The 21,429-nt window shown below is 42.8% G+C and overlaps 1 protein-coding gene across 2 annotated transcripts; it reads left to right on the top strand.

The window, feature by feature from the left end:
* Positions 1–67: 67 nt before the first annotated feature.
* On the top strand, positions 68–21,006 carry lasp1 (LIM and SH3 protein 1). 2 transcript variants are annotated; one of them, XM_029158912.3, is made up of 7 exons: positions 68–390; positions 7,080–7,174; positions 11,121–11,205; positions 14,927–15,034; positions 17,150–17,225; positions 17,753–17,850; positions 17,953–21,006. In XM_029158912.3, the coding sequence occupies exons 1-7, from the start codon at positions 322–324 to the stop codon at positions 18,124–18,126; spliced, it is 705 nt and encodes a 234-aa protein (XP_029014745.1). In that variant the 5' UTR covers positions 68–321; the 3' UTR covers positions 18,127–21,006. The 2 variants fall into 2 exon arrangements, with proteins under 2 accessions (XP_029014745.1, XP_029014746.1); XM_029158913.3 differs by having other exon boundaries at positions 70–390; positions 17,756–17,850.
* Positions 21,007–21,429: the final 423 nt, after the last annotated feature.

Below are 21,429 nucleotides of genomic sequence, written 5' to 3' on the forward strand. Positions count from 1 at the left end.
CCGTCTGAAATAATAAAACGAGTCTACCCACTGTCGCTTCCCTTTCTGCTCGTGCACGCGCAGCCGAGGGAGGAAGGGAGCGCGGGGGAGGCGGAAGCGCGCTTTCCGTGTCTGGTTAGTGGACTGACAGCCAGCTGTGTGGCTACAACGACAACAACAACCTCCTGGATTTCTTGCACACAACTAGATTAGTGGTGGTTCGCGAGTGATTATATTCGTTTACTATAGCTAGGTTTTTGGGTGAACTCTCGCCGGCGCTCAGCTACAATCGATATCATCGGCGGTTTCTGTGCTAACTAGCTAGAAGAGCGTTCCTCCAACATGAATCCGTTGTGTAGCAGATGTAATCTAGTCGTTTACCCCACGGAAAAAGTGAATTGTCTGGACAAGGTAAGAGCGTGAGAAAATAATCTTCCTTCCTGTTCTTCTTTTAAAAACAGCCCACAACAGCCTCTCCTCGCTCTATAACATAGCCGCGCTTATATCTGCTTCCATAAAATCATATCTTTCCCATATTTTTGTGAATGAATTGAACACCCCAACAGCACAGGTATTTCGCTAGCTAGTCGTGCTAACAGCTAGCTAACGTCTGGGAGGCAATGCTACGACAACGCGGACCAGAAACCAAATTACATCCAAAATTATGTATTAATGAGCAACTTTAGGAGAGCAGAATGTGTGTTTTTCTTCAAGACAATGGCTTAAGGGGGTGGTGTAAAAGAGAAAGCCAGAGCTTCGGAATGCTTCCGTGAGCCGAGCCGAGCTTGGTCTGGGCCTGGCTGCCACCCCTGCTTCACAGAAAACGAATTGATTGCTAACTGAACTCCCTTTCTATTAACATATGCTGCTGTTGGGGCGGTTTGCAGTACAAGTCCTGAGCTCCTGGGTTGCTTTATTGAATATTATAGTCCTACAACCAGGCCTTCTAACCACTCCTCAGGTCAGCGTGGAATGATATTTAGCCAAGCCTGTGTCCAATTTACTGGCTAATCCAAGTCAGGGATGATTAGTTTTCAGTCAAAGGCAGCAGCCTAATCTCAGCCAAGGTGGTAATCTCATCAGTTTCACCCACAGTCACCAAGTCGAGGTCATTAATTCAAACAGTTTGATTTAACATTGACAGTGCACATCTTGCTGGCATGACCCCTTTAGATTTGAGAAGCTACATCTAATCAGGAGGAGCTGAATAATGCTTTTATTTAACGCTGGTCTAATCAGACTGTAGCTACATTGTGAACTATACATGCAGAGCTCTCAATTTAGTAGGTGGGTGGGGCCTGCTTTGCTTCCCATATGAATAGCTGTATTTATATAAATATATATTTTTTACTGAAGTTGAGATTGAGCTGTAAAGTTGTCTAATTTATGTTTGAATGGCTATTTAAAAATCAATCCCTGGTGAAATGTGCTAATCTTATGGGGTTGACAGACGAGCAAGATGGAGAAGAGAGCTCACAAACCACATTATCTAAGTAACATCAGCTCTTGATTGGATTCATTCATTACTTCTCGGCGTGGATAGGTTCCTGAATGCACCATGACTAATGTTTTCCCAAAGTGCATCAGACTGTAATCGATTTATCTCAAAAACCCCACTTCTTCATAGCCAGACGATCCAAGCACCCTAATATTACTTATGTTATCTTAATAGAAAACTGGTATCGATGAGAACCAAATTGCCACAAGTGCAGCCTAAATATCCACTGGAATCTGGCCCGAAGCAGAGTGCATTCCAGCTGACAGACACTCCCATAAAACGTGCTCTGTCAGAGGCCTGCTGTGTCGTTGCTGCTCTGAAACAAGCACAGGAGAGTAGCATGCTGTCGGTCTTTACTGCCATTCTGCATCAGCGCTCACCCCACAACAACCTCCCTTTCCTTCCTAGCGGTGCACACACACACAGCCATTCTCATTTGTCTGAAGCAGCAGAGGCCCCAATAGACTAGACTAGCTCCAGTAAAAAGCAGGAAAAAAATCAATGCTTCTACTAGTACTACATTTTTATTCTCAGCCACAGATTATACCTTGACCTGATTCCCCTCATCTACAACATATGTATGTGCTGAGGCTGTACCACAGTGGCGTGTTTGTCTGTCAGCTACATTCCAGTATCACAGGGCTGGGCCTAACAGAGGGAGCAGGCAGCCGAGCACATGTAAAGGCAGGAAGTAAATTTTGGTTGGTGGCGGTTTTGCTTTATGGCTTCCCTTCTGCACTTAAAATTCTTGCTTATAGTAAAAGGTTTAGAGCTGTGCATTTGAGTCACGTATCGGGCTCTTATCTAGGTTTTTGTAGCTTGTGTGAGGTTGCTATTGTGACAGAAGCGATACAACATGTAACAAGGAAGTAACGCAGTGTTTTGCTAGTGGGGCTTAATATGTAAACCATATCTGCAGTGTTTTAGTTGGTTATAGAACATGTGTGGTAAAATAATGTGTCTGTGTGTACTTCAGGAAGTGGGTATTTTCAAGACAAATTGAGAGATCTGTGTAGAGGGATTAGATGGAAAGGTCATTTCTCTACTTTATCTGTGAATGTTAAAATCTCTATCTTTATGTATATATATCTATATCTTATGTATATGCAAGTGTGCGTGTGTATTAGCATATATATGTGTATATATGCACACACACACACTGCTATCTCTCTCTATATATATAAATATATATATGTATAGCTATAGATAGATAGATGGATAGCAGTATTTTCCTACCAAAGTGAGGACATTTTCCTGATCCTCACTTTGTCTGTTCAAGGATTAAGATGGGGTTTTAGGGGTAAGGGTAGAATTAGGGCGAGGGTCAGGGTTAGACATTTAATTGTTAGGGGTGAGGGCCTAGGAAATGCATTACCTCACAATGATGTAGGGGTATACGTGAGAGAGAATCGCCTTGCAACTGACCTTCTATTGTGAATATTTAGCTCTCAATACCAGGAAATTGCTGAAAAAACAGGTTAGTGGTCAAGAACAGTGCAGTATTAAAGTTCTTTAGCTGTGAAGTTTTAATTTGTAGTGTAGTTTTAATTTTTAGACTCTCTGAAGCTTGTTATATCTTGTAAAATTCTGCTGCTTATAACATATTCAGTGGAAAGCAAACACAATGCCCTATAATGGCTCATTTTAGTGTGATCGTGGAGTAGCACAATATGAACCTTATCCTCACAGATTTGCTATATTTGGCCAGAATATTCCAACTGCTGACTCATGTTGTCCGCATGCCAGAAGAAGTGAGGAGGAATATTTCCAGTCACCTCTCTTTCATGACTCATAACCACTAACACACACACACACACACGTGACAATTAAAAACAACTTGAGGTGTTGACACTGCAGGGAGCAGCCAGTTATTTCTTCTTTATATATTTTGTGTCAAATAGGGAAGAACTGCACCTGTTTTATTGATCTTTACAGATCTGTCACACCTTATAAACACTCACTCTTGCAATACATTCTAAAAAGAGTAGTTTGTAGAGTGAGTTTGAAAGAAGGTGTCTGCCAACATAGGTGTTCTGACATCTAACCTCTACTTTGCCTCGTCAGTTTTGCTACCGTGCCGTTGTGAATGTTGTTTTGCGCAGACAGTGGGATGTGTCTGTTAGTGAGTGCACATCACAGTCTCAAGAGGTTAGTAAAGTGTGCTAAGTGCATACTCTACTGTAGCATAGTACGCCTGTTCAAGTCACTGTCTCCCAGCCTGCCAGTAACAAAGCCCTGGGCTGGGGTAAAAATGAATGGCGTCAGGTAGGCCAATTATTAAACAGTATGCTTTAATGAGTTAGTTTCCTCTATTAGCACCAGCCAGATGTGAGCCGTTTGTCTTTAGGCAGCTACCGTCTTACGCAAGAATGCTCTTTCACACACGCTGCTGGTGCAAAGTCCAGGTCCACTGTCGGTATGTCTCTGGTGTTTGTTGTAGTCTTTTAGCCACTAGTGGTTTTGAATAAATATCTTTCTCAAAGACACATCAGTGTTGTCCTAATCAGACTCTAAAACACTTTGGTTTAGCCAGAAGTTAATTGCTGCTGATTGAACCAAGAGTTAGGAGACATTTCATCAGTGTCCATAGAGATGTTGTTCAGTGGTATACAGACATAAAATCCTGTGATGCCTCATTTAGTAATTATCTGGGGAGTGGACCATGCAAATTAAAATATTCTTTTATCTAAAAATACTCTCTCAAAAAATGGGAAGGTGTCACCTGCGTAAGTACGCAGCAGCCTTTGAATGGTTTGGTAAATATAAATGTTTTGCTCTGGTTAGTTGCCCAGAACAAATGACTAAGATGCCTTATTTAGATGATAGACTAATGTGAACATAGGAAGCAGTTGACTCAACATGCTCGCAGCAGTTCAGCCTTGAGCCAGGCACTAAATTATCTTATGGGTTAGTACTTAGCATGTGGGAGCATGCTCCTAGACTAAGTTGAGCAGTGCGTGTCTGTGCGATGTGTGTGAGGTACATGGTGTGTAAAGTTGGCCTCCCTTGTAGCTGGAGGACTTTGTACAGCCTAACTTTTATTTGACTGTTACTGAGAGCGAGCTGTGACACTGACTGAGCATTTTTGCTCTTTGACTAGAGCCCATATCTCTGCTGACACACATGCATTATACACAGACGTATAACCTATATACAGTACTACACACATACCGAGATGCACATGCCCTTGAGCTTCAGTGATGCAGGAAGACGGTGCTGTTGTATTTCTAAGGCTCCGTCTCTGCAGTGTCCTCATTTTCCAGCTGACTGCCAGATCCTGCCTCGGCACCCAAGAGCCAGGTTTCTCTGGATCAAAATCAGGCCGACTGCTGCACGGCCTCTCTAACACATGTTTTGGGTTTGCCTCCCCCTAAATGTGTTTATCACTTCCATGGTATTTCCTAGGCCAATGTCAGTCTTAGACCTAATGCATTCTAATATCTAATACTGCCCTCTCTCTTACATTGAGCTTGGTTGGGGGTTTTTAAGAGGTCACTTGCCTTCCTGACGTCCACCAAATGAGACATTACCAATATGGCTATATTTTGGTGGGTTTTGAGAACAGAAGTGTAAATTTGGTGACTAGGTTGTGTTATACACGTGGAGGTGGGGGTGATGTGCTTTGTCCCGTGGGAATGTGGGTCAGCGGGTTGGGTGTGTCTTAGGAATATTTTGCTTAACAGTTTGTGCACGTTATCTCTATTAAGTCCAGTGTCAATATTTATTCTGGAAAACAACAGGTGTGTTAAAGTCCATTCTTAGCTGATAAAATCTCTCCTAAAATCATTGGCATTTTCACTTTGCATGACGCTCACACTGTAGCAGTTGGCATGCTTGTAATGATGGCAACTCAAAGGTGAAAATCAGCTCAAGCCAGAGGAAATCAAATCTGCCTTCGCTATGCTGTTGTTTGTAAAAGGATTTTCAATTGCATTACTAACCAGAACAACGCAGACAGACAGACAGACAGACAGACAGACAGACAGACAGACAGACAGACAGACAGACAGACAGACAGACAGACAGACAGACAGACAGACAGACAGACAGAGAGAGACAGAGAGAGAGAGAGAGAGAGAGAGAGAGAGAGAGAGAGAGAGAGTAAAAAAGAGTAACACAACGTGTCGATCTGCAATTGCCTCAGGCCTTGATCAGGCTGTAGTGGGATAAGGACTTTGCATTTGAAGGCTTGGCCCAGTTTGTTTGGCTGTAGATCACAGCTCCACTGAACAGAGAGCAGATTCAGTTTCCACTGTGAGTCTCCTCTTTTGTAAACCTCAGTGCGATATTGCTGGCTCACACCCATGCCAATTGCACATATACATTTGTGTGGCGTCAGCACATACCACCCTGGGTGGTCTCTTACAAACAGACAGAGCAGGTTTTTGTGTTTAGATTCCTCCATACTGGAACAATGTGTGAGGTTAAATGATCATTGTGTTATGAGTTTAACCATATTTCTATACTTGGCATTGTCTAAATGTAGCATTCACACTTAAAAAACCTCAAACCAACAATCTGGTGATATCACCAGCTGTTTGTCGCTCCAGTAACACATGCTGAGCACATATCACTAATAGTGTGGTAATGAAAGACTTCTCTCTGTCTTATTTTCTTAATGTTGTTGATAGACAGACTGCTAATGTTTACGTTGTGTTCCTGTACTTCCAGCCTCTGCTCTGAGTCATTTTTTTCCCTGCACTGTTTGTTTGGAAGATTAGCGTTTTGTGTGTGGGCAATTGGTGTAGAAAATGATAAAGAGTGGGTGAAAGAATGATAGGGATGGACGAGCGCCCTGAGGCCATGTTAATAAGAACTCTCTATTTTCCCCTCCCATTCTTTCTTTCTCGTTTCGTGTCTTTGCACTCCTCCCTTCCTTCCCTTGACAATAGCAGGAGCAGCCAGATCATTGCTTCACTCTCTGGTATTTTCTCTCACTTACCCAGCCCTCCTCTGCTTGCGCCCTTCCTCTTGCTCTCTCAAGCTCCATCTTTTAACGTGTCTCTTCTCCTTCCAGTTTTCTCCAGTTCCCCCTCCCTCAGTTCTCTTTTTCGAACTGTCAGGCCACAGTTCAGCCCAGTGGCAGGAGTAAAGACAAAACGAGACGTTGGGTGGGTCGATCGACATTAGAGTCAAAGGCTCAGCCTCGTATGAAGATGAATGTAGAAGATATAGAAGCATACAGGCGTTCAGAAATGAACTGATGAGGACACAGGACAGTCTGTGCAGCAGCATTTTAAACAACCTGTTGCTTCCATACGTGTAGCATTTCAGCACACAACCTGAAAGCCGTTTCTGCTTATAAGCAATAATCATGTGATTAGCTGGCAAACTGGGGAAGTTTGTTTCTTTGCAACATTTCAGGTCCTGCAAACTCCAGCGTTTTTGTCTCTACACGCTTGTTGTTTGTGTCGGTATCTTACCAATGGCCCTGAGAAACCTTAGGGGAATAGAAAGTAGTTCTAGCCTTGTAATTTTTGCAATTTGCTTTCCTGTCCTCCTTAGTGTTCTGTGTTTGCTCTCTTAAGGCAAGTGGGTGAAGTGGAGTAGATGTTTCTTAACACATTAAGTCCCGTCTCTCTGTTTCTCTGTTTCTTGACAGTACTGGCATAAAGGATGCTTCAGCTGCGAGGTCTGCAAAATGACTCTAAACATGAAGAATTACAAAGGCTTTGAGAAGAGACCATACTGCAATGCGTAAGTTGTCCCTGTGTGAGAATTGAGTGTATATGTCAACTGTCAATGTGATGTTTTGTACTGTATTGTTCAGCCTCATCTGAAAAATACTTACAGACCTAAAAATGAAGTGTGTATTTGTGTGCATGTCTCAGCTACTGCATAGCTCCTCTGCTTTTGCTGTTTATCGGTAACTATTTCAGCTCCTCCCTCTGAGAAAAGCCCTATATGTGGTGTGGGAAAGTGCCTACCTCCCTCCTTGGTGGGAAAGGGAGTATCAACAAAGGAAATTCCTGAAGTTCTTCTACAGTGACACAGGCGGACACTCGCACAATTAGCATGTCCACTCACATTTCAGCGCATACAGTAGAACCATAGTATGGACACGCCAGGAATGTACAGTCTTATTCGGTTATTCTATCAAGCTCTTTGCAATCGCATCCTCTCCATTTTGAGTGAAACCAAAACCATGCCACAGGCTCCAGTGGTCTCATCTTGCACTTTCAGAAAACAGAACGGCAATATCTGATAGTTGTTTGTCGTGAGAAGAACGGTTGTATACAGCCTTTATGCAGCGATTTGCATGTTGCAAAATGAACGTTGTGTCTATAGAGAAGGCACAACATAAATCGGCCAACTTCTCATTCAAAGGCAGAACACGTAGAAGCTCTCTGTGTTTCAGTGACAATACACAGTGTAGGTCATCTGTGTTTTAAATGTCAACAACCCCCAGTTATATTGTTTGATAGCTGCAAACAGCCAATAAACATACTTACATGAAATGGTTCATTTATTTCAGCTAGCTAGCAGTCTGTGGCTGACTCCACATTACTCAAGTTCACCTTATTGTTTTGTATTATTAACATATTTTGATCTGCTCATATTTAGCAATTATAATGTAGCTTTAAATATCTTTTTTAACTCCACATTTATTCATACATTACATTTTCAACCTCTTAACCCAAGAAAATAAAACACCTGCTAGATCTTGTGGGAAAATCTGTGTATTTTATGTAAATATTTCCCAAGATAACCAGATGTGTTGATCTGTGTCTGATATACATGCAGCTCAGGTTGGTGTGTGCGCCTGTCTTTCACATAAAACATTTGCAAGTTGCATAATGGGAAGTTTCACAGTAGGATTTTTTTACTAATAGAAAAAATAAAAAAGCTGTGGAAGTTGGGCGTGGGGCCAGCGTGCATCTATCAACCTATTGGTTGCCTAGAGTAGATGTCATCCTGCTATCGCTTTAACTCAAGTAGCTTGTCCTTTCTCTTTCCTTCTCTTATGTGCTCTACTTTTTCAGAGTCAGCCAGAGCGAAGCACTTGAGAGATTGTTTATTATGCTCTTTCTAGTTGTTTAAAACAAGCCTTGGCTGAGTCAACATCAGTAGAGGAACCTTGTGATTTAGGAATGAAATGCATCGCAATGTATGTGCTGTTTTTCTGTGGGACTTTGTCATTACCCCTCTATGTTTGGCCATAGTAATTGATATAGGCATTTGTTTGTTTGTTTGCACTGTGCTGCCACCCACTTCTTCCCTGAGAATCCCATTCCTGATTAGATGCTAGACTCTCAGGAGGCAATTACAGGAGATTTAGGAGGGCAGATAAGTAGTAGGAAAAAGTCTTCATTTCCCTTGACGGCTGTGTGCCATGGGTAAGATCCTTCCTTAGTGTCTGTCTGATTAATTTGGACATCAATGTGGTGATATTAAAATCTGCCACGAATGTCATGATTTACTGCTATCATTTATAGCATATGACAGCGCTCTTTCATTATAACTGCAGCTTCAATTATTTCTTAATATGTTGTAAATAAATAACCAGTCAAGAATTTTACAATTTGGCCGCAGCTACACATAGCAACCAGTGGTCAGCCAGTTGGACACAACCCACCACATGATGTAGTGTCCCCCGTTGCCCCCAGATTCAGGCCAGTATCCTGGAAATCTGTCATTTATCTTAGGGGGGTTGTTGCTTTTCTTTTGCTACAGCAAAGTCTAATGCAAAGAGAAGTTTTTGAAGTCTAGGTTTATCCTTAAGAAGTCTGGAGTCCTCAATGAACTGCCCGATCAGTCTGGTGGTGGAAAACCGTTCAGGTTTGGATGGTGTACTGTGTTGTTTTTTTGCAGACATGCGTGTGGATGTCCCATCTGAATGATAACTTACAACCCCTCCAGGTTCCACAGAGTGAAGCTGGCAATATCACCTCCTGGTCACTCAATGCAAATGGACCTCTCCTCCTGCACAGTAGGACGTTTGTGTATCTGTGTGAGATTACACGTGTGCCCTGCTCACTCCTCCACCCCAGCTGTACCTCCCTTTCTTTTTGATCACTCCTTCCTTAGCGTTCACAGGGCTAACTGGGGTTGTGCATGTGTCACTGACTCCCGGCTGCGACTTATTACCTGATTATACAACCAGACAGACGGATGAGTGTTCTCGTGAGTCACTCACACCCTTGGAGTGGCGTGGTCACACAGTCAGTCAGTAAGCTTAAATGTTTGTATAGCAAATATACAGGCTCTTATGTGCAAGGACACCTTCTGAAGACTCATTGACGATAACAAGAATGCAGTGAACACAGATGCTGGTTCTGAGGTTGTGTACAGTATTTAAGCCACATGCACACGCTGTCAGACAAGTAGAGGTTTTCAGACGTCTATGCTCACTGAAAGGAAGTGTGTTTCACCACAAACTAGACACACCCAACTCCAGAGGAAAATTAATCTATAAAACTAGATTTGTTCATCATTTGCTATTATGTTATGGTTCTAATAGAGGATTGAAGGGTTCACAATGTTTAGCCCTCACTGAAGAACATTGGGGTACTCTTTTTATATGTTGATATATATGTTATGGTATGCCTTTATAGTCTCTACAGTAATTCTCAAATGCTTTTTGTGTCTCTTTATCTATAAAGAATGACATGTTAATATTTTGTCAAAGAAAAGTATTTATTAATTGGCACTGAGAATATTTTGTTGCTAATAACTGCTGTTTAAGAAGCTTGAGGGCCAGCAGTTGCACGTAAGATGGGATGAAGTAGTTGGGTTTGTTTTATAACAGATCCAGATCAGATCCATTCATGTTCTGATTTAAGTATTCATGGGGAGTGTGGCTCATGTATGTATCTTTGTAAAAGTTCACATGAATGTTAATTTAGTTTTTACACCATATTTTCGAGGAAAAAAGTTTAACATTTCTAAATGGCTCACCCATAGGCATGGGTAGCGGTTAAAGATTTTTGAGGTCATGTAGCGCCCCGAGGCAGACTGGGAACTGGAGTCCATATGAACTGTTAAATAAGCTGTGAGGCCTCTTCCTCTGCTGCTGGATATGAGCCAAGTGTTCACTGCCCTAATGTCAGATCTTCAGTGCATGCATGAATAACAGCGTGGACGTTGTGTGTGTGTGTGTATACTTACTTTTCTTCTGTATATGTATTTATGTATAGCATATTCTCCTGAGCTGTAGGATGTCTGTGGTTATGGGCCTGAAGTATATTCCCAGAAACCCTTGATGACTGCTGAGGGGGACTGCCCATGACATCACTGCTCTCTACCTTCTCACTGTGCCTGTTGCATGTCATTTCGTGTGTGCGTGCGTGCGTGCGTGCGTGCGTGCGTGCGTGCGTGCGTGCGTGCGTGCGTGCGTGCGTGCGTGCGTGCGTGTTGCCTGCTACGGCTTGTGTCGTGTCCATAACTCCGAACCTTGAGACTGTCACCCTGCACAGAGCCCCTGCCTGCAGTTACTATGTTGGCTTGACATGCCTTTTGTCTACAGGGGCTCCTAACTCAACCTGAGCACTACCTTCAATAACATTCCCCAGGGCTGCAGACTGCATTCAGTGTTTCTTCCTACAGTCGAGACTTTAGTGCTTGCGTGAGTTGAAGCTGGCATCCACACCTGTGTAACTGTGTACTACTAATTCATTTCTTTTTTCGTGCATGTATCTTACAGACACTACCCCAAGACAAACTTCACCTGTGTGGCTGACACTCCAGAGAACCTCCGCCTCAAACAGCAGAGCAAGATGCAGAGCCAGGTAGGTCTTCATTACAGTGACTTCCCGTTGGACTGACTCCTTCAGCATTGTTCCATAAAGGGAGACTACAAACATGTGATGAGCTACTTTATATTTTCACAATGCCAGGTTTCAGATTAACTAATATGTCTGATTTAGGCCTAGTTGAGATGTTTGATTACTACACACTCACAACTCAAACATAGACCTGGAATCAGTCTTGAAACTCAAAATGGACAGGTTAGAGCTTTGACTTCTGGATCCATATTAGATCAATGTTGTCATTGAATTTGAGGAAACAAAGTAACTCTGCCAAAACGGAGGAAGTCTCCACCGCCGTCGATACATTCAAAACAAAGTACTAAACTTTACTTCCCCTTTACTTAGAAAGTCACAGAATTCTGGAACTCCCAAATAGTATTTACAATTTTTTTGCAGCATTTTTTCATTTCCTTTATTCACCAGCTGTTCTCAAACATATTACAGTATCAATGCTGTAAACGATGAATAAATGCACAGAGAAAGTGATGAAATGATGTTTTGAATCACTGACCTCGAAATGTCAACTTCAGATCAGCTACATTCGTGGCCTGCATTTACTGTTTTCTTTGGCTGATCGCTGATCTGTGGCTCTACTGTAGATCTTCAGACATCAGTAAAGCAGCACCATGCAGCCACTGCTAACTGATCCACTGGTAGTGCATCACTACTCTTAACAGTTGATCCTCCCAAATTATCTCTACACATTTTACGTGTGTATCTGCTACTGTTCTGATATAACAAAGACCCAAATACATTTCAAGATGAGATGAACTCACCAGACCAAAATATCCATCTGAACTAGGTCATGTGGTATTGCCTTAATTTAGATGCATGTGATAGAGCGGAAGAGTTGTACTGTAGGTGCCAAAAGTGTGAACATTGACTGCTGAACAATGTAGAAGTTAAAAAATAGGATTATGCTTTGTATGGTTCCAAACTCGTAGACAGCTATCGGACTTGATGTGTTATGGGCCCTATTTGTGGTCATCCATAATGAGCGGTCTATTTATCTATGGGTGTACAGTACAACGCTCTGTTATTCTGAGCTTAACTGACAGACTGAGGCAGTTAGCAAAGAAGATAGTTGTGAAAGTTGGCGGGGTTTATCAAGGAAGGCCCATCAGTGATCCTATAAGTGTCACACATGAAGCTGAGGTGTGCTGAGGAGGGCTTTATGGGGTATTGCGGTGGGGTAGTGATTATACAGGGAGGGGGGTAGCTGAGGGATTGAGGGACAGATGGTGTTTTTCTGCCTGGATTGTGCATCCCAGCAGCTCCCCACAAACACTTAACCATACTGTAAGAGGCAGTTATTATACTAATGGTTTATCGTGGCCGCTAGCCTGAGCTGTAATATGTAAAAGATGTTTGTGTGACATGAAGGATTAATGTGATCATGAGTAATGAGAGGCCTCTGATGATTTTTTTTGGTTCTTTAGTGGAGTTGTGTGGGAACAGTGGTCACGGTGGACAGAAAATTATGAATTTAGAGAACTGATGGAAGGACGGGATGACAGCAGTTTAAGAAGCTGCTCTCTCTCTGCTGGAAAGAGGAGAAATGAGGTGTTGCTAGTTTAAATGAAAAGTGTGGGTCATCTCTAACTTCTAGATTAAGGAGTGTATAAAATCAAAACTATACTTGTTAAACATGTTTGCTTGTTGTTGAATGACTCGAATAAGTTTCGATATAGTTGTTTGGACGTTTTAAAAGGAACATTGTTAACTGTTTTGAGGGCAAGTGTGAAAAATTTCCATATTTCTGGATTGTACACACTAATATTTTGAAGTGCTTTTGTGTTGGCGTAAGAAAGTTGAATGTGTTTGTGAAGAACTGTGGACATCTAACCCCTCGCTACCGCTGCTGCTGTGTTGCTACGGGAACCCGATTGCTATGGTAGCAGGGTAGAGGTTTGTCACACCTCATTACAAGACTTTGCTGGGGGAAACAGAGAGAAGGAGAAATAAAGCAACTAGAGGGCGCGAATCGGGGAGGAGGAGAGGAGAGCAATGAGGCGCACATGAATGAGGGGGTAGAAAAAGGAAGAGACAGAAAGGCACCAACACAGAAAGAGGGAGGGATGTAGGGTGAAAGAGAAAGAGATAAAAGTAAAATCCCCACAGGAAGGAAATATAGAGGAATGCAGAGAGCGAAAGAGAGAGATTATAATGAGGAAGAGTTCCTGCTCTACAGGATGACGCTGTTGCTGTTGAGGCAGTAAAATATGAATGAATGAAAAAGCAGGACAGAGAACGAGGGGGAGTGTGGGTGGGGAAAGGACGCAGAGGTATGATTGGAGGAGAAGAAGCTGTTACATGAAGCCAAAAAGACAAAGGAAGGGAGACGGAGAAATAAAAAGAGGGACAGGATTATATGTTGACTGACCGATGCAGAGCCAAAATGAAGGAAAAAGATGGGTCGGGACACTCTAGACATCTTCATTTATTAGGTGAGCCGCAGCTATACTGTAGCTGTTGCCAAATTTCTTGGTGGCGACAGATATATCACACAGTATCACACACATTATCCACGAGATGAGAAGGATTTGTTAACGTGTCAGACATCATATGGACAGAGAGGTGAAGAGCAGTCAGAATGCGCGGCTGCTCCTCGAGCTTAGAAATGGTGGAGAGACGCTACATCCTGTTTGGGGTTGGTGAAGTGATGATGAGGCATGCTGGCTGTGGGTGTGGCGACCCAAGATCAGCCACAGGACAGCAAGAGATCCTTCCATTGTAGTTTATGATATGCATCTGACACTGCATGGGCTGGCCGTTTCCTCCTCTGCCCTCAGGGCCAGGACAGACAGACACTCGCTGTTTCTTCTGCTACCTCTCATTCTGACCATATATGGTTGCTTCCATGTCCTGTATGCAGCAACCTGAGTACTCAGCAAACAGGAAGTTAACCTTACGATGACAGCATGTGTGCAGGGCCGACCTGCACTGCACACATGCATTCACACCTTTTACTTCAGTTGTGGTTTATGTGCAGCATAGTATAATAATAACCCAGGGCGGCCAAACCTTTCAGTTTAAGTGATTAAGCTGTGCTTTTTTTAAAAATGGGGAAGTACAAGAATTGCAGAAGTGCTGTGGCCTTTCCAACTAATCCATGATAACCCGGGCTACAATATGTATCACTCACAGCAATGTGTCACTACCTGAAGGCCAAAGAAGTGATCTACAATGTGTTTAATTTAGCTCAGCATAGAAACTGTTGTCATATGTCACCTGAGACTGTTCACATTAAATTGGATCCAGGTAAAAGAAATTCCCTTGCGAGGTTTGTAATAATAACAGCAAGTCTAGTCCACACCCCACCTCCCCCCAAAACACAACAATGTAAGAGTGACTGTACCGGCAGAGGTCTAATTTCATCAATATGGGCTTCAATATGATGCCAATACTTCAAAAGCAGGAGACAAATCCTTACTATAGAAGTATTTTAGTAGGCCAATATGTAGCTCATTAAATTTTATTGACGGCATGGAAGCTAATACACTGTTGATGAAATATTTCATATTCTTAGTTCACTTTCAATATTTAGTATTTTTCCTTTATGATGCTCTGCGACGTAAGAGTTATTTTTTTATTGACTCGGACTCCATTACCATCACCATCGAGTGTTTTTACATTGTGAACATGTCCTCTTTCCCCGTGTGTTATGTGTTTATTTCTGACCTGCTCGTTTGTCCTGCAGGTTCTCTACAGGGAGGACTTTGAGAAGAATAAAGGGAAAGGCTTCAGCGTGGTCGCAGACACACCAGAGCTGCAGAGAATTAAGAAAACGCAGGACCAAATCAGCAATGTAAGTAGCTCCACGTCAGAACAGCTGCTGCAGCTGTGGATGTCCCGTCTCCTCGTTGCTTTGAGTGTTGTTTTGTATTGAGAACCTGAGCAGTAATTGCTTTGTTGATGCTGACCTGAGGATTTGTTCTGACCTAAATAATTACTCCTTTTAACAACCATTGCAAAGGCTAATTTTCTTTCACAACAATTGCAGCTTTTACACTCTCTTTTACTTTTTGGCATGTAAACACTTATCATGTATATAGTATTTTGATAATATTTTGCATGCTATGGAAAAAATACAACATCGGGATTTCAAGCTTGACAATAATTAGCATTTTAACTGCCTTTTCTCCTCCCAGTTAGTCACTGACGCCATTAAATTTCGGGTCTCTTCTTTAAATTCCAGGCCTCGAATTAGAATTCTCCTCAGATCGTCTTCCACACAGCCTGTTGTCCTCCACTCGCTCATCCTGCTTTTAAGCATCTCCCATTATTGATTTGCCATTTATCTGTAAATACTGAAAAGCGACGTGGAAGCGCATGCTTGTGTCCCCTGACCGCTTAACTCGGCAGCCAAGGCTTTTATTTTGTACGTGAAACACGCTCGCGCACCAAATATACATCATTACGTGTAACCAGCCCTGCACCAGCCTCGCTAATGACATAATTAGTGTGGATGGTGATGGGTAATTACTGCTTTCACATGATGAAAGACCCTGCATGTCTGAGATCAAGGAAGACGCGGAATGATACACATTTACTACATGTATTTATGGGGCACCCGCACACACGCGGCATAAAGATAACAAGTGCAATGTGTAAGTGAAGTGTTTTTAGTCGGACTGATAAACAAGACATCTGCTTGCAATCAGTGCGTCATTCACTACCGATCGTAAGGAAACCACCCCCGACGAATGCTACAAATTCTCTCTTTTGTTCTTCACTGGACAGAGAAACAAACCAGTTCCCTCGGTGCCCTCCTCAGAATGTCAGCAATTCCAAACCTTCCATTAACGTCTAGTCTAGACTTGTTCTTTTTTTTGTTTTTTGTCATCAGAGTCTGTCATGACTCCTGATCTATCTTTCATTTGCTGTAGTTCTGCAGCAGACCGGTCACTTCTGCTTTTTAGAACAAACGCCATCTGTCCAACATGCAACATCTAAACAAACCCAAATCATCTCCCACACACACACTCATGTAGCATATTGCACATGAACAGCCGCTGCGTTCTTCCAGTCACTCGCTTCACTGTCATCATCGCACCCAGTCTGTGAATACACTCCTCACCAGTACTCCCAGCACAGTGGTCTCTTTGAGCGCGGGTGGAAGCTGGGACAGAATGGAGATTGTAAATCTTGACTGAGGCCCTGTGAGTCAGTCTGTTATCGGCCCGGTAATAAGGAGTGAGTGTTGTTTAGTGCAGTGACTCGGTTTCAGTTTGATTCATGCCGCGCGGCGTTGTAACACTAAGAGCTGCCTTTGACACTGACTTCAAAGGTCACAGGCTGATGGTGAATTCATTCCGTTTCACATCAGCTATAGTTTATAGGTTTAACCAGGTTAGGGAAGGTAAACATACAGATTACATAAGTCTGCTCATGGCATGTTTGGTCCTACGCGTTTTCTCTCTAGCTGGTTTATTTTCACCCCAAGCGCTCAAGCTTCTAGTTACTTCCTTTTTTTTTTTTTTAAACCTCACCTGCTCTTCCTGATTAGTCAGCAACACTGTGGGCCCGCCCACGCACACACACACTGACACACACGCACGCACACACACTCTCCTTCCGGCTGCTGAGATGTCGTTTCCTTTCAGCGTCAAACGGCATCCTTTGGCTTTGCTGCCCCACCTATCGTCACAGACTCACGTCTCCTGGAGAGTGAGTGGGAGACCTCTGGTGTAGAGAAGATGAACTACACATTATGAACCATTATGAATGCTGCTTTCATGGAAATATTGTTTCATGTACTCTGTTTTACTGCCACTGTTTTACTGTCTCATGGTAGTCTCTTAATAAATCATCACACACTTAATTAAGTTAGGCTTAGGATGATACCTTGAGGTTTTGTTTCTGGTTCTCATATTTTGGTTGCTTCTGTCCTGTAAACATTTTTTTTATTTGTCTCTACCAGATTAAGTACCATGAGGAGTTTGAGAAGAGGAAGATGGGAGGAGATGCTCCTCAAAAGCCGAGCAGCCCCAACCCAGGTAATTAACCCAGCTTCCATGTTTGCTGTTGACTCTGTAAAGACTTCTTTGGTCTACGCAATACATAGATTTTCATTTTTTGTGTTCATAGAAACATGCAATAAATATTTCATCCAAAGGAATCTTATTGGTTATAATAACATAATCTAGTAAGAAATGATCTCATCCATTTAAAATAAACTTTACCAATTGTTGGCTCAAGTAGCATGAACATAAATAACAAAACCTTGTTCAGTAAAAGTCCAGTATTTGGCCTTTAACATGTTGATAGATTATGTTCTTCCTGTTTATTTATGTGCCTGTTTTACATTTGCTCTCAAAAAGCCATTGTTCAGGATGTTGTATAACAAGCAAATCAGCAGCCACTGGCCGCACGTTTTAGCTCACTCTTCTATTCAATGAGTAAATGCACCTGTGTTAACATGTAAAGTCAACTCCCCTTAATACGCCACAATACAGATTTAAATTCCACATGAACTAGTGAGAATTGGACGTATTTGAGCAGCTCACCTCGTCTGTTGTCTCAGCAGCCTTCCAGCCCTCTGGAGGATCTCAGAACTACCACTTTGAGCCTGCTCCTGAACCCGTGCGCCAGGCAGCTGCCGGGCCGCCCCCAAGTGCAGGGGTAGGTTGTACTCAGTGTTACACTGCTACTGGCTTTAGTTCAAGCCACAGCCGATGTCGTCTGACTGACGCAGCAGCTGACTGAACCCCTTGCTGTCCACAGAAGCGGTACAGGGCAGTGTATGACTACGCCGCCGCCGACGAGGACGAGGTGTCCTTCATGGACGGAGACGTGATCGTAGACGTGCAACAGATCGACGAGGGTTGGATGTACGGCCGCGTGGAGCGCACCGGGCAGCAGGGCATGCTGCCGGCCAACTACGTGGAGGCCATCTGAGTGAGAGGGAAAGAAAGGGGGGAGGAGGTAGAGAAAGGGAGGGAAAGACAGAAAGAAAGTCCAGCGCCATCTCATCTCACCTCCAGCCACTTTCTCTTGATTTTGCTCTTGTTCCCTAATCTGTCCTGTGAGACCCTGACACCCCCCCTGCATTCTTGCTCTGCACTCACTGTCTGTCCTTCTCCTTCTGTCAGTCTGTCTGTGCCGATGTTTGGATGTTCATCATCCACTTTATCTTCCCCCGATCCCCCCCCCCCACTCTCTGTTCTGTCACCAGTGGAAATTGAAAGTCTTAAAAGATAAAACTCGCAGTGGATCGCAGTATGTCGGGGGTCAGCCCATGTCACAGCTCCATCTTTGCTATAGCACTTAACAATCCTGACACGACATCTTGCAAAAAATAAAGAAGAAAAAAAAAGTGTATAACAAATTCACCAGATTCATCCAGACATCATTGTGTGAGTGCGTCTGCATTTACATCATCCTGTTGTTCTTTCTTTAATCTTGCATCATGTTTCTGTCCAAACTGGAAACGCGGTTCAATCGTGAATATTCCTGACTTGCGTACATTCCTTTAACCTTTATCTCTGCTGCACCAGTCAGCCACCTACCAGACTTGACAAAGAGGTTTTTATGATATTTAAATATAGACACGCACCTCGACCCTTGAGCTCCCTGTTTAGTTGTAACTGGAACCGTAGCCTAACTGAAGAGCTCCTCCTGCCGCTGCCTTTGTCCGGCGCGTTGGATACAGGAGGGATCAGGGACCAGTTAGTGGAGAATATCAATGCATCGCCTGCAGCCTCACTAAATACATCAGCTCCTTTGGTGGGGATACGCAGTTTACACGCACTTCTTTGTAGCCTGAATGCCTTCAGTCCTGAGTGAAACACAAACTTAAAGTCTAGAAGCCAGACGTCCTTTTCTCCACATCACTCTCTAGAAAAAGAGCGTTGAAAGGCCAAGCACAAACAGGACAGGGAATAGTTTATTTTAAAATTAATTTCACTGATTTTGTTGGAACATTTGAGTCTTTTTTCCCCCATTTAATGATTAAGAATTTGTTGGCTTTGCTAAATGTTGTCGTTTTGCTCACGCTGTATTTCATCTGCCTTTTCTTGGTATTGTAAGATGCTTTCTTTTTTAATGTCGGTGTATTAAATAAATAAACCAGCAGCTTCATTTATCAACCAAGGAGGAAACATGTATGCAGCCTTGTGTAGTGGCAGTTTTTGAAAAGGTGTGATGTAGATGACTTAAACCTGCAGTTTCAGGTCAGAGTGGTGGCAGCTCATGTGAAGATTCATCAGGCTTATTGCTGACACATGGATCTCTCCTATGCTGATTCTACAGCTTCTAATCAAGAGTAATGGCATTTAAATGGAAGTGAAATAAAGTTTTATTGTATGCTTTGGTCATTAAACGATCTCTAAAGGCCTTTTGGTGCATCTTGTAGTTAAATGCCAAAATTATTTTTGATATTTGACTTATGAGCCAACATTGTTTTTGGTTTTGTTGAGGTCAGTAAAGTGTAAAGAAAGTTGGATCTCGGATGTGAACTGAAGCGTTTATGTTGCTGGTTGGTACACAGAAAAGCAGCGTATCATGAAAGATCATTAGTCACTGTCCCTCGGTGGTGTAAATAATCCCATTGGCCCCTGACCACACACCTCTTCCCTTATTGTCTTGCCGTGTTGTTCCTGTGTGAATTACTGTGACGGTCACAGACATGAGCGATCAAGACGGTGCATTTTTAAATGGGGGCCTGACATGTTTTCAGCTTTATTAAAAAATAGAAAAAAAAACGAACAGGGCTCCGAGTATGTAGCTAGATGCCATTGTACAATTGTATATGTATCATAATGGTCAGTTAGGGAACATTTTTCAGGTCATGGTGCTCTGGGAAGTCGCTTGCCTGCAGGTTAAAGTTCGAAAGTGATACGATTTTAAAAGACGACACGTGGGAAAAATCTAGTTGGTTGAACTCCGCAACAAGTTGTGAGTGTTGGAAGAATGACGTGTGATTTAGAAGGAGACACCTCGAATTGGTTACATGCTGCCAAACAACACAAACACTGTACAAGATGTTTGCCTGTGTTTTACATCAGCCTCTGCTTGTATTTGCAAAGCAGATGTTGGAGCAGGAAGCTGTTTCTCATGGGTAAACCGGCGAGTTTGTGGTTTGGCTTGGAGTGAAATGATGATGGTGGCTGCTTGCTCAGTTTTAATGGATTGCTGGTGGCCTCTGTTACGGCGCAAACGCGCGATGTTGTCGTTTGGGATGAAAAGCGGGCTGCAGATGCCCGGCGTGGCCTCGCTGCGGCTCAGGAGGAATCCGTCAGATTTGAGCATGCGATGAAGCGTGCGCGTGAGCTGGTGGTGACCCAGGCGTCACTCAGGAGTCGAACCTCTTTGCTCTCCTGCTCTGGCGTGGCTCATCTACTGAACTGTAACATATCATGACCCCGTTTCCATTGGGTTTCTGTCTTGTAACCTGTCCACCCGTCTGCTGAGATCCCTCTGTCCTCCGGCCTCCATCGTAGGCTCCCGCGCTTCTGACGAATCATCCCCTGCTTCTATGATACTGGTTGTATACTGTAGACTTTGCAGAGTGAAATCATGTAATCCACAATTGCAGGTTTAGCATTCAGACCAGTTTTGTGCATTCCATCTTAAATAGTTTTGTTTTTGATATAATTTTGTTATTTTTTAAATGAAAAAATAAAGATATCATATGCATATTGACATACACATGTATTCAAAGCTCACTCTGAATACATAATCATAATTAAGGACCTGATATCATCTCCTGTTGCCCTGTTACAGCACTTCAAATTGTACATGGTTCTGCAGATACAATAAAATGTCATTTTTCTCAGACTGTTCTTTGTGCTGTTTCTTCTATTTTGCAGCAGAATTGTACAGTTCAAGTCCTTCGGTACCACACAATTTACAGTACAGTTGACCAACAAAGGCGTTTTAATCTAACTATTAGTTTAGTTACGGTTGTGGCATAAAACTAAATGAATTGGACACATTTCTGATTAATGCAGCCAAATATGACATCACTGCAATAAATCTACCTCCAGGAAAGGTTGAATGTGGAGGAGGTATTTTGAGTTATTTGTGACTGATGAGCGGCTGCTTAACAATCAGTACAACGCTGGTTTGTTACGTCATAGCCTGTAGTTAATTGGTCAGGTTTACAGCCTTTGTCTTTTGGCTCATTGTGCTTTAGTTTCTCCAGCAACAAGGACACATTATCAATATAGGTTATTTCTAGTCTGTTTTGTAGAATGTTTT

The sequence above is a fragment of the Betta splendens genome, chromosome 8, assembly GCF_900634795.4.
Source record: "Betta splendens chromosome 8, fBetSpl5.4, whole genome shotgun sequence".
In the NCBI taxonomy this organism is placed as follows: Eukaryota; Metazoa; Chordata; class Actinopteri; order Anabantiformes; family Osphronemidae; genus Betta; species Betta splendens.